General features: G+C 40.4%; 1 protein-coding gene across 1 annotated transcript; it reads left to right on the top strand.

Moving 5' to 3' along the window:
* Positions 1-263: 263 nt before the first annotated feature.
* LOC104624091 (SH2 domain-containing adapter protein B-like) lies at positions 264-12220 on the top strand (the record flags this gene model as incomplete). Its single annotated transcript, XM_010291362.1, has 3 exons — positions 264-479; positions 7558-7729; positions 12097-12220. Coding segments are annotated over 3 exons (512 nt in total), but the record flags the coding sequence as incomplete, so codon positions are not given.
* Between the last annotated feature and the right edge of the window lie 335 nt (positions 12221-12555).

A 12555-nucleotide genomic window follows, 5' to 3' on the forward strand; every position in this document is an offset into this window, starting at 1 on the left:
TAGGCTGGCAGTAAAGACTGAGGCAAAGCAGGCCTGAACAGTATGAGACTGTTTGTGCTGTGGTTGTTAGCTGGAGCAAACTTTTGCATCCAGCCAGTTTCCAAATGTAGAGGTAGAATTTATAAGTCTTGTACAAGCTTGCCATCTGCATAATTATGTGGCTATTAAAGAGTGGATGGAAGTTGAATGCTCTAAAATTATTGACTGTAATGATAAGGCATGGTTAGTAGTGATGCTGATACAATTTTCTTTTTTGCCAACAGAGTTTCAGAAGCAGGAAATCATGAAATCCCATCAGAAAAACATGCAGCTCTATGACACACCCTATGAACCAGAAGGCAGTGCTGTGGAATCTGATTCTGAAAATGTGGTGCGTCACTGTTTACGAGAAAGCAAATTGCCACAGGATGATGACAGGCCTGCAGATGAGTATGATCAGCCATGGGAGTGGAACAAAGTCACCATCCCAGCTCTGGCAGGTAGGATTCCTAGATCCCAACCCGGAAATTTTTTCTCACTGTACTTTGGGAGAATTCAAGTATTTCTGCTCTTCTGGTGTGTGTGGGGGGAGAAATCTCTGAAAAGCAAATGTGGATAGTCTCAAATCTTCACCTGCTGCAGAGATGTGGAACAGTGCACTTTTTGTTTGATGCTTCAGGTGACCTGCTGTCAGCCATTTCAGTACTTGGTTCATGTTAGTAAAACTTCTGTTTCTCCTACTCCTTGTCCCTCCCCCCATTTTAATGGACATGATGTAGATAGTGTTTTTTGTTGAGCGGCTCTGTGATGAAAGAGTTGCATTGCAAAGTCCTTAAATTGTGGGGCAATTCTTAAAGGGGTAGGACAAAAAATAGATGTGTAATGTGCGTGCAATAACATGCTTCTACTCAGTGATGAGTTTCTTGGTATTTAGAGTATTTTCATTATAATTGCAAGCATCCCTATGGATATGTAGAACTTGTTTTTGGATTAAACCTTTTGAACTGTTGAAGTTCTCCCACATCAGAACTTGTCAGTCAGGGACATGAGACACAAACTGTTTTCTGTGAATGTCTATGCTTGATGTTGGTTACCCTGCTCTTTTTTTCCCCTCTTCTATTTCTTTGCAGAAATGACTGAGGGAGAGGCTTCATTTATTCTAAATTACAAGGCTTTTTCTTTTGTAGAGCCTCTGTTAGGCTAGAGCCTAGCAAAGCCCAGCTGTTTCAATTGGCCTGACCATGTTCCAGGATGCTCATGTGGGATGCTAGAGTCATACATGCTCTATGATTTTCCCTTCAATGGCATGTTCTGGTGAAAAGCTGTGTCTAGCAGCAGGGTTGTTCCTCTTCCTTTTTAGAAGTCAGCTTGGCAGAAAGCTTGGAATGGAGAATTGTGTGTGGTGATGATTGTGGGGATGAGGAGGGAAGTAAAGAGATGTGGCTCTGGGAGGGAGCATGGAAGAAGCTTGAGAGCAATGATTAGTAGTCAGTGTGCATTTACCCTGGGTAAATCCTACTTGCCAAACCAGTTTGCTTTCTGTGTTGAAATTACTAGATCTATTAATGGAAGGAGAGCAGTGGGTGTCATCTATGTTGACTTTAGCCTTCAGCATGTTGTGTTGTGGCATCAGCTGTGTTATCCGGTTTGGAATGCTGTAGACTAGATGGGTGGACAACTAGATATGTGAAAACCTGTCAGGGTTATTGACCTCAAACGGTAGTGCTTAGTGATTCATATTCCTCTTGAAGTCTGGTTACAAGTGTGATTCGTCAGCGGATCTGTTCTGGAACTCTTGCTGTTTAGCATCAGCCACTCATCAGTAACACAGAGGAGGAGAGGAAATGCACCTCATCAATTTTTGAATGCCTTCAAACTGGGGGGAGGGTGTGTGTGTGCAGAGCTGCTGTTCAGATGGACCTGCATAGGCTGGAGAAATGGGCTGACAGCAAGCTTACAAAATCCAGCCAGGACAAACTCAAAGACCTGCATGTGGAACAGATTAACCCCCTGCAATGATATGGACTGAAGACTGGCTGACTGGCTGTGTTACAGCTTTGCTGGAAGGGACTTAAGGAGTCCAGGGGAAGTGGAGCAAATGTGTCTAGCAGTGTACCCCATTAGTGATGAAGGTTAGCAGCATCCTGGTCTGTGTGAACAGGAGCATAACCAGTAGATCAAGCAAAGTGACTGTTTCTCTTTACTTCACATTTCTTGGACAACATATGTAATGAACAACTGGGGTTGTTCAATTTGGAGAGGAGGAGGCTGAGGGGAGACCTTATCGCTCTCTACAGCTACCTGAAAGGGGACTGTGGCGACATGGGTGTTGATTTCTTCTCCCAAGGAACTAGTGACAGGACAAGAGGAAATGGCCTCAAGTTGCACCAGGGAGGTTTAGATTGGATATTAGGAAAAATTTCTTTACAGAGAGAGTGATCAAACATTGAAACAGGCTGCCCAGGGAGGTGGTGGAGTCACCATCACTGGAAGCGTTCAAAAAACATGTGGACGTGGCACTTTGGGACATGGTTTAGTGGGCATGGTGGTGTTGGGTTGATGGTTGGACTTGATCTTAAAGGTCTTTTCCAACCTTAATGATTCTCTGATTCTGTGATTCTGTAATGCTATGGTCTGATGCAAGAAGGATAATGCTGATGTCAGCAGAGTGCCACCAAAATGACAGGAAATTGCAACACATGACTTGTGAGGAGACACGGAGAGAACTGTGCCTGCCTAGCCTGGAGAAGAGAAAGCTTTGGGGGGTTATCACAGCAACTTCCCAATGCCTATGAACTCTTCAAGATCTTCGAGAAGATGGAGCCAGGTTCTTCACAAATGAGTGGGTGTGTGATGGGAAGATGAGACATAAGTTGAATCAGGAAAGTTCTGGCTTAATATGGGGAAATTTTTTTTCTCTGCAAGGACAGTCAAGCATTGGAACCAATTGCCAAGGAAGCTCTTGCAGTCTCCATCTTTAGATTTTTTTTCATCCTTTGTGAAGGGATGACTAGATAAAGTTTTGAACAACCTGATCTGATCACATGACAGACACTGTCTTGAGTAGGTTGGACTAGACACCTGCCACACTCCCTTTCCACCTGAATTATTCTATGATTTTGCAATTCTGTATGACATGATATTGCCACAGTACAGAAATGAGAAATGACTTCTCTCCATGGCTATTCAGGGCTACTCTTCTGTAAATAGCCTGTTGTGACAGTATCTTTTGTGGGTGTTTCTGACCTGATCCCATAATAGGTATGAAGTCATGGGTGACAGACATGTGTTTTCATATAGCACAGTGGAGTTAGAGCAGTGGCGATCTGTTGTGAGAGTGATTCTGCCTCTCTGCTTCATTTGTTCTTCCATCTTTAGGTTGTGGTTGATTTGGGTTTGTTTCCAAGCCAAGATGGTGTCTGCAATATCTATTCATATTTAAAAAATCGTGGCAGTCAGGTGAAGTCCCTGAAGACCAGAAAAAGGGAAACATTGCACCCATTTTTAAAAAGAGTAGCAAGGAGGACTCTGGGAACTACCAGCTTGTCAGCCTCACCTCTGTGCCTGGGAAAATCATGGAGCAGATCCTCCTAGAAGCTATGCTAAGGCATATGGAGGACAGGGAGGTGATTTGAGATTTCTTTGATTACACCTGTCATTCATTGTAACTCAGTATGTCTCAGGTATCTGGTTATTTGCTACAAAGGAATGTGTAAGGATTGGCTGTAAGCAATCGGCTATAAGCTGCTGCCTCATCTCGTGTCTCTATATTTAATCTAACTCCTAGGAATTATAAATCTTTAAAATAAGAAAAGAAGACATCCAATTTCTAAGTTTGAAACAGTGTAAAGTTTGTAGTGGAGAAGTATTGAACTTCTGCTGAGATGCATGAAGTGCTTTTCTGACTTACTGTGTACTGTGGTTCTGTAATGTGGCTCTTCAATGTAGGTAGACCAGGTGGCTTTTTTCCAGTTCTTAGCTGAGGTGGATTTCTCTGAAGTGCACAATGTTGGTCTAAGTGGTACTGGAACTTTACAGACCCCCAACTACCATCCCTGAACTACTTGGAGTTGTGGAAGCTGTGAACCTGAAGGGAACCTCTGGTAAAACTTTCCTATTTTTAGAAGTTCATCTGAAGGGAACAAGATGTTTGTGATGCGAAATGCAGATACAAAGAGACTTATGCAGCAAATGTCTTTGATTTGTCAGGTGATAGACCTAGGAAACAAACCAAAATAGCAAGCAACACTAGAATTATCATGAAGTTAATTACTCATGCAAGTCTTTTAAGGAAAACATTTGTTTTTCTGCTGTTATTTCAAGATTTATTGCAGAAGCATGGATAAAACCTATTCATCTCCAACATGGAGTTTGAGATGTGCCAGACTGAAAGTGTGCACAAGCCTGCTCTGGCTGAGAGGAGCATGTCTGCACTGTGGCTCTTAAGCATGGGACTGGGGCTGGTGTCATGCTGACATTGTGGAACAAGCTACATATAGCCTTCCACAGGGACTTCTGCTGTTAACTGCAGTGCTGAAAGATGTGTCCCTCTCTTGCAGAGGTGGAGTGTAGCATTTTGACCGTCTGCAGCTTGAGTTCTTTCACAAAAAAATTTGTTTTGTTTCATTGGAGGCTGTACAGCTGAAGCTGAAACATGTTTTTCATGGCTTTCATGGGAAGTATCTTGTTAGACCTCCTGCTGAGCTGGGCAAACTGATTTATCCAGAAGAGCTGAGTCAAGAGGAACAAAGTAGCTTTCTGGTACTAAGTCTGGCTGAAAAGGGAGATAGTAATACTGGAGAGCCGATCCAGGAATGTCAAGCTCTCCTCCTTTCCAGGCTGTCATGTGGGGATAGCAAGCCTTTGGGTGAAGGAAATGTATGTGAAGTCTGTAGAGCCCATCTTAGCATTGCTTTACAAAACAAGTGGCGCTCTGTTATGAAGAGCTACCATCTGGTAGCTCATAAGAGGGTCATCTGGTGTTAGGTTTCAGCACTGACCATGGACACCTAGAAGGAGGATCTGTAGATGCTAAACTTGGTCACCTTTGCTGGCTGCAACTGCTGTTGCACAAAAAGCTGGGGCCTAGGACCCTTGGGGGCTTGAAGGAGGGGAGTTCTGGCATGCCACCACCAGGGGTGTATGGCACCAGCTACAGGGCACAGGAAGAGAAGCCACATGGAGAGTGGGGAAGGGTCAAGTATGCAGTCAGTTCCATGACTGTAACAGCTATGTAAACAGAAGTACCATAGCAATAAAAAACTTTACACTCCCAGTTGTGTGGAAATGAGCTTCTGAACCTTCACTACAGCCTTGATTAAGAGGGAATTTATAGCAGCTGAAACTCAGTCCTGATAACAACATTGTGTGGGTTGGTGCCTGATGGTATTACGCTTGTCAGTTTAATCTGCCTGGATATCCCTTTCAGACTGCTTCTTCCTGCCAATTGAATTCACACAAAAAAAAAATATGGCTGGAGTCCAGAGACATGTCTGAGCTTTTCAGACAGAGAAAACATTCAAAAGCATCTGAAAATTAACTGTGCTATTTTTGGAGAACAGATCCTGCTTCTAACCATCATGTTCCTAGAATCATAGAATCATAGCACAGTTTGACTTGGAAGGGACCTCTAAAGTTAATCTAGTCCAACCTCCTTGCAATGAGCAGGGACATCTTCAACTAGATCAGCTTGCTTAGAGCCCTGTCCAACCTGACCTGGATTGTTTCCAGGGTTGGGGATCTACCACCTCTCTGGGCAAGCTCTTCCAGTCTTTCACCAGCCTCATTGTAAAAAAATTATTTCATATATCTAGTCAAAATCTACCCTCTTTTAGTTTAAAACCATTATCCCTTGATCTATCACAACAGGCCCAACTGAAATGTTTGTCCCCATTTTTCTTATATACAGCACTTTCTTAATGTTGTAAAGATATTGCTGTTTACAGTCAGAACGAAGTTTTATGTTTGTTTTATGAACTGATTGTTTGGTGTCTGAAAGGTGTTGTTTGGTCAGAAGCTGGTAGTAAGTTCACCAGTTTTTATGGAGTTCACAAATTACATCCAGATGTTTTTCTTAAGAGATGAAATAATAGTGCTGTTTCTATATGTCACTGGCAAGCATACACATGCAGTGTTTCTCCTTGATATGCTAATCAGCTTTCATTATCCAATAATTACATTAAGTCTGAGTTTCCATTTTAAGAAATAACCAGCATATTTCTGCTATGCATACCTCAGAATATGATTGACTACATTTGCTCAATTTTTGCACTAATTTCTGCCTACTTTCTCTGAGTAGGGAGGGAATTTGGAAATGTCCTAAGCTCCATGAGGAAAGCATATAAAAATAAAAATTAAAAAATGCTGCAAAACATTTTTCATGTCCAGCTCATCTCTATTTTGCATGTATTATCTTTTTGAACGTTACAGCTCTCTTCCTGTTGTACAGTTTTGCTTTAAAACAGTGAGTGCTACCATACTGATACCTTGGCTGTGTGCTATAGTAAGTTGAGTACTAAATGCACAAGATCTACAACATGCTGTTGTAGGGAGTCCCTTTAATTGTCCTTGTAATGTTTTCTCTGATATTGCTGTTGAAACTCACTGAGGAGCTGATTGAACTGTGTATGTTTGTGTGCATTGTGATGTTTGCCTCCTGATACAGTGAAGTTTTTTCTGCCTGGTCCCAACTAGATGATCTTAAAACAATAATCCACCTGCAGCTGGGGCTGTTGGTCTTTGATGCAGAAACAAATCATAGAAGGCAGTGAGCATCAGGAATATGGTGTGGCTAGCTCCTTTCACTGTTTCTGTCAATATTCTGTCCTTTTGTTTTTTGAAATTATAAATATGTAGAATCTGTAAGCGTAAGTGTAGAATTAGATGCTGCCATCATTAATATGTACTTTGCTACGGATGTTGCAGTGCTCTAAGAAATTATAGCTTTGCAAAATAAGTCATATTGCTTTTCTTGGAATACTATAATTTGTGAGAGAAACGAACATTTTCCCTTTTCATCACTTTGTACTTTAGTGTTTCAAGATAAAAGCTTTGTGCCAGCATTGTGTGAGTGAATACACTTTTAATTCATTGCTGCTTGCCAGTATTACTGATGTGGATAGATGGGTGTTAGCTGTCTGGATTTTCACCCAGATCACTGTTTGGATGATTCCACACAAACTGAGGCAAGCTGGATTCTTGATATTCTCACTTGTTTGTTGCAATTATGGCGGGTAACTGAAAGCCTATCTTAAGTAACTATCAAGTAACACTGTTACTTGTTTAATAGTAGCATCTCTTGGGCAAGAAAGTATCAAAGTGAAGATCAGTAGTTATTGTAACAAGATTTAAAAGAGTGTGGATTTTGTTACTGGGAAAGAAGGGAGCTTTAGGACTATATTTTGTGTAGTTAGAAACATCTTTACATGATACATGTAACTTTGTAGATAAACCACTACATATTAATGCTAATACATGCATGTTTATTCTCCCTGGGAAAAGTCACACCTCTCTAAGTGCTACAACTATTTTGGTCCTTGTTAACCTTGCCTGGAGAGGTAATTATTATGTATCTTGCAGCCCAATTTAATGGAAGTGAGAAACGGCAAGCATCTCCTTCTCCCTCAAATGACCAGCGCAGGCAGTTAAGATCACCTGGAGGAGGCTTTAAACCCATCAGATATGGCAGCCCAGAATTTTGTGGGATCCTGGGAGAGAGAATAGATCCAACTATTCAACTGGAAAAGCAGATGTAAGTAAGCACAGTAATTGCTCTCTAGCTCTTTGCCTCCCCGCTTACAGGAGCAGTGAGTGTCCCAGATCCTGCTGTCCACTTCCCCCTCCTCAGTATCTGCTGTGTTAGTGTTCACAAAAAATTATTCTTATTGATCCTGCAAAGTGTAAATAACTTTTGTGGGGGACAAAATAGAGCTAAACAGGAAACTCATCTCAGGAGCAGTGAGTTTTATCTGACAAGTATGTGCTGTTATTCCACTTTCAACCATGTTGATTACATTGCACTAGGGAAAACAGATGTATATCACATATATACAAATTGTGCTTTAAAGCTGAATAAATTCAACATCTTTGTGGATGCATAGCATGTTTCTAGTACCTCAGATGTACCTTGCATCTGTCTGTAATACTGCTCCAGGGAGAGACTGGTAAGACCACTTACAAAGCCTTCAGAAAGAGACTTATTTCTACTCTGGTGGTGTCAAACTTGAGGGTGGTATTTAGAGTCAGGTTTGTCAGCTCCAGATTCAAGTTCTCGGGGAATTCCCTGGAGTGAATGTTTGGTATCTGCAAGAATGGCCTCTGTCCTGCCTCATTGTTACCCTTCCTTGAATTGTTTAGACAGACTAGCTTGTGTGATGGAATGATCCACTGCCCTGTATCATACCAAAGGTGCAGCCTCACAGAAGGGGCCAGAATCCTCTGTTACACAAAGAAAGGAAAATCTTGTGGAGCAATTTACACAGGTTACACTGATATTTGTGAGCACCGAGAAGCCAATGGATTCACTCAGTAGAAGTGAGGAAGCTGTGTCTTGAATCCCTGAAGGCAGTCCCATGCCAGACACTGTCATTCTAAGCTAGATGCAGAATTTATTTTCACAGGAGAGATAGGGCAAAATTTAGCACGGATGTGAGCATGCTCTCTGCAAGAATATTTTACCTCTAAATGGTAGTGGTACTGGGAGGATTAGCAATCCTTTTGCACTTCAGATTCTCAGTAGGAGAGAATCACCTCTGTCCATTGCATCTGAAAGAAGGTAGTTCCAGAAATTCCTTTTCCTTTGACATCCAATTTTATGTGCAATATTTGGAAACTTAAGCTTGAAACAGAGAATGGTATCATCCACATGATGTCATATTCAATCTAATCAACCTCAGCCTTTGAACCATCTGCTCATTGGTTTATTGCAGACTTATCTCCAACAGAGGAAGTAGCAACCACTATTATGAAATCACTCACTGATAATTTACTGTTAGGTAAATGACTAAAAGGCTATAAATTTGACTGTAACATTTGCTCCTCAGCCCCCCATACCCCCAAAAAATTACATTTAAAATACTGCAGCAAGTTGAGCATTTGTTAATTAACTTTTGACTCATAAAGGTATTGTTGTGTAGTTCTCTCTTTTAGTATAACTGTAGTTATATGTAACTGCAACTGATAATAACAACTGAAAACTGCAGAGCTACTTTTGCTTCTGTTATTGATTCAGGTGTTAATCACATGAGATTTTTTTTGAGTCTTCATTATGCAGGATCAAATCTGAAATGAATGCACAGTTAACAGTAATGTGACAGAAAATGGAAGAGTTAAAATTTATTGTGCCTGAGATGATTCATAATCATTCAAACTGCTCAAGTTTTAGTAGTGTGAGACCTCTCCACAGCACGTGCCAAGCAGTTCCATCCTTCTCTATAAACCTATTTGGAGTCTTTTTTTGTAGAAGGAGTACAGAATCTAGAGGAAAGGAAGCATGCAAGTTGACAAGCGGATAAGTAGGTTAGGATGTTTCCCAAGCAGGCAGAAATACCAAGATGTGATAATATACCAAGAAAATACTTTTAGTTTCTTGTGATTAAGGAATCTGTAACTATGAACTTAGTACCTCATGTACCATGGGAAATTAAATTAATTTCTTCCATTTCCTCAAGAACTCTGAAAAGAAGAAAGTGTGTTCTGCTGTTTCCATTCTCTTATTGAAAGTGAATCCCTCCCTGCCTTATATACAAGATCTGGTGACTTCCTGTTTTGCTCTGACCAATTCAGAAACGGAGTAGTGTGGTGTATTATACGAGCTGTAATAACTGATTATAATTACTGTATAATTGATGCAGCTGTTCTGTCTTCAGTGGAGCTGTGGCCATTTAGTAGGTGAAACCTGACCACTCAGAAAGTAAGGGACAGTAGGAAGATCCATCTATAAACCGCAACCAGGATGCTTTCAATCCTGGCAGGACATCCTGATAAAGGTCAAAGTGTGTGATTATATTTGAATTTTGCTTTCAGGTTTGCATTGTGTGCCTATGGTTTCCAGGATATCTTAGAAGACATGCATGTCTTCAGGTTTTTATGTCCCATGCTTTTGCATTGGTATCTTTCACCAGTTGTCTTTTCACTATTTTGTGAGCACATCATCGACATTTGAATCTTTGACCTTTCTGCACAAATACTTATATGTTGACATTTAAAAAATAGATACACCCAGGGCAAACAGACCCAATACAGTTGAAACAGCAAGTTAGCTAGGAACTTTAAGCTGATTAAATGCTTATCTCACTAGCTAGCTGGAACAGGAGCAATCTGGGTGTCCCATTTACACAGGCATATGATTCACAAGCAATTACACTCCTGGATACTGCTCTTTATTCTCAGCTGTAGCCAAAACACCTTCCAGTTGTCACTTCTAAATCAGATGTTCTCCCATCAGTAGTTGTCTTCGTACTTCACTGTTTTTTTTCCAACTGTTTTAAAAGCAGGTTTTGCTTCCTGGAATCAGCCCTGTGTTCTTTTTCCGTGAAGCTGGGGAACACCAGATCTGAAGAATATATAAAATACTTCCCTCTGTATATCAGAGTTCAGGGTATCTATCTCCCTGGTTTTGACTAGGTCAGATTTTATTTTTGTTTTATTTGGTCCTTTGTGGAGAAAAAAAAAGGAAAAATATTGATAGCTAATAGGAATAATTTTTAAACTCTCACAAATCCATTGCCTGATTTACACTTAGTGTTAATATTCTTCCTTTACACTCAGAAGACAACCTGGTCTTTAAATTGTTTGTTGAGAAATATCCTTTGGCAGTAAATATCTAATGCGAGATAAAGAGAACACTGCCTGAAAACATTCACATCCGTGTCTCAATTTTATTTGTGAAGTGAGGGAGCTGTCAGGGCCTCCCTTTCTAGTCTGTCTTGAATATATAATAGCATAACCCTCTTTTTAACTTTTTCTAATGTAGACTTTAGTTGTAACCAGATACACAATGAATTTTTAATTTGAGCACCAATTTTTCTTCAGCACATGCATCAGATTTGACAGTGGAGCTGACATCAGCACAAGGTAGTTAAGAGCATGACTTCTGTCAAAGGGATCTGTCTGGTCTTTATTCACTTACCTTTTAGTTGAAACATCTCTCTTAGAGTAAGTTCAGCGGAGAAATAAAATTGGAAGAAAAATTTTTTGCATAAGGCCAGTGACATTTCTTGGTAATAATAGACAGAGAGCATTTCTGATTTATGCATTATCCCACTTAGGCAGGAAACATAGTGTTTCAAAGTGCATCTTGCAATTGCAGGAGGGGAGAGGTCTTCCTCAGAGATGTGATTAACCCGGTGCAGGGCCAGGCATGTTACATTGCTCAGGAAATTTGGGGGAAGGGTCAAAGCTTTTGCTACTGGACTATGAGATTTTAATTGGTGATACAGAGCAGCACGTGCTGAGGAAGTTCTTTGTTTGCAGTGGTCAGTTTAGTGAAGGACCCACCTCTCCTCTCACCATTTCCTTTCTTCCTTGAATTGATCACACCCACTCCACAGATCCACCAGAGATTTGCTTAAAGCACTCTGAGTTGTCACAGCTGTGTTCAGAACAAGTGTCTTTGTTATAGATCTTCACACTTCCCTCCTTTCTCAAAGATTTATTTTAACAAATCTTTTTCACTATTAACTGTTCATATTCTTCAGATGTGATTTTCTTTTTGTTTGTTTTTGTTTGTTTTCTTTTTGTTCTTTTTTATATTAGTTGAAGTATTGATATATCACAGGCATGAAATAGAGTAAATGTGTATATTGTGAATCTACTTCTTGCAAAACAGAGATTATAATGTGTTGCTCTGAGTAGGAATTTCTTACATAAATATGTGCACCAATCTGGTTGCACGCTCTCCTGATCTAAGTTTTTTCCTTCAGCTGACAGGATCTACAGGCCTCCACAAGTTGTAAAGTTAACTTCAGATAATGCAAACAATGTGCTTTTTATCCATAATATCTTAGATCTTAAAGATATCCATGTGATATTAACCATTATTCTTACCTTAAAGAAATGAAGTCGTGAAAGGAGTGAGTTGGAATGTGTGTATGTATTCATCTCTCTGCTTTTTCCTAGATGGTATCATGGAGCAATCAGTCGGACAGATGCAGAAAACCTGTTGCGTTTATGTAAAGAATGTAGCTACCTTGTAAGAAATAGTCAAACAAGCAAGCACGACTATTCTCTTTCACTGAAGTAAGTACTTGTCAGTAAAACATAGTGAATGTAATTTATAATCCATAACTTCTCTGGTGCCAGAAGAGAAAATTATCCAGTCTGTTGCTGCACTGGTTCAGCTCAGAAGGGCACCTAGCAAGTTTGACACTGTCCGTCTGCATGATGTATAGTGACAGTCACCTTGCAATGTGTTAATGTTAAGAGATTTTTGGTCTTCAATTGGTGCCCATTTAACTAAATAAACTTGGATTGTTTTTTTTCTGGTTCTGATTTGAAATGCTCCTGCTGCTTCTGCTTCAGGCTGAATAAGTAACTGTATTGTTGGGGGATTTTATTCCTTCTGCTTCATAAGTGGAA

The sequence above is a fragment of the Phaethon lepturus genome, unplaced genomic scaffold (assembly GCF_000687285.1).
Source record: "Phaethon lepturus isolate BGI_N335 unplaced genomic scaffold, ASM68728v1 scaffold6220, whole genome shotgun sequence".
NCBI classification, from domain to species: Eukaryota; Metazoa; Chordata; class Aves; order Phaethontiformes; family Phaethontidae; genus Phaethon; species Phaethon lepturus.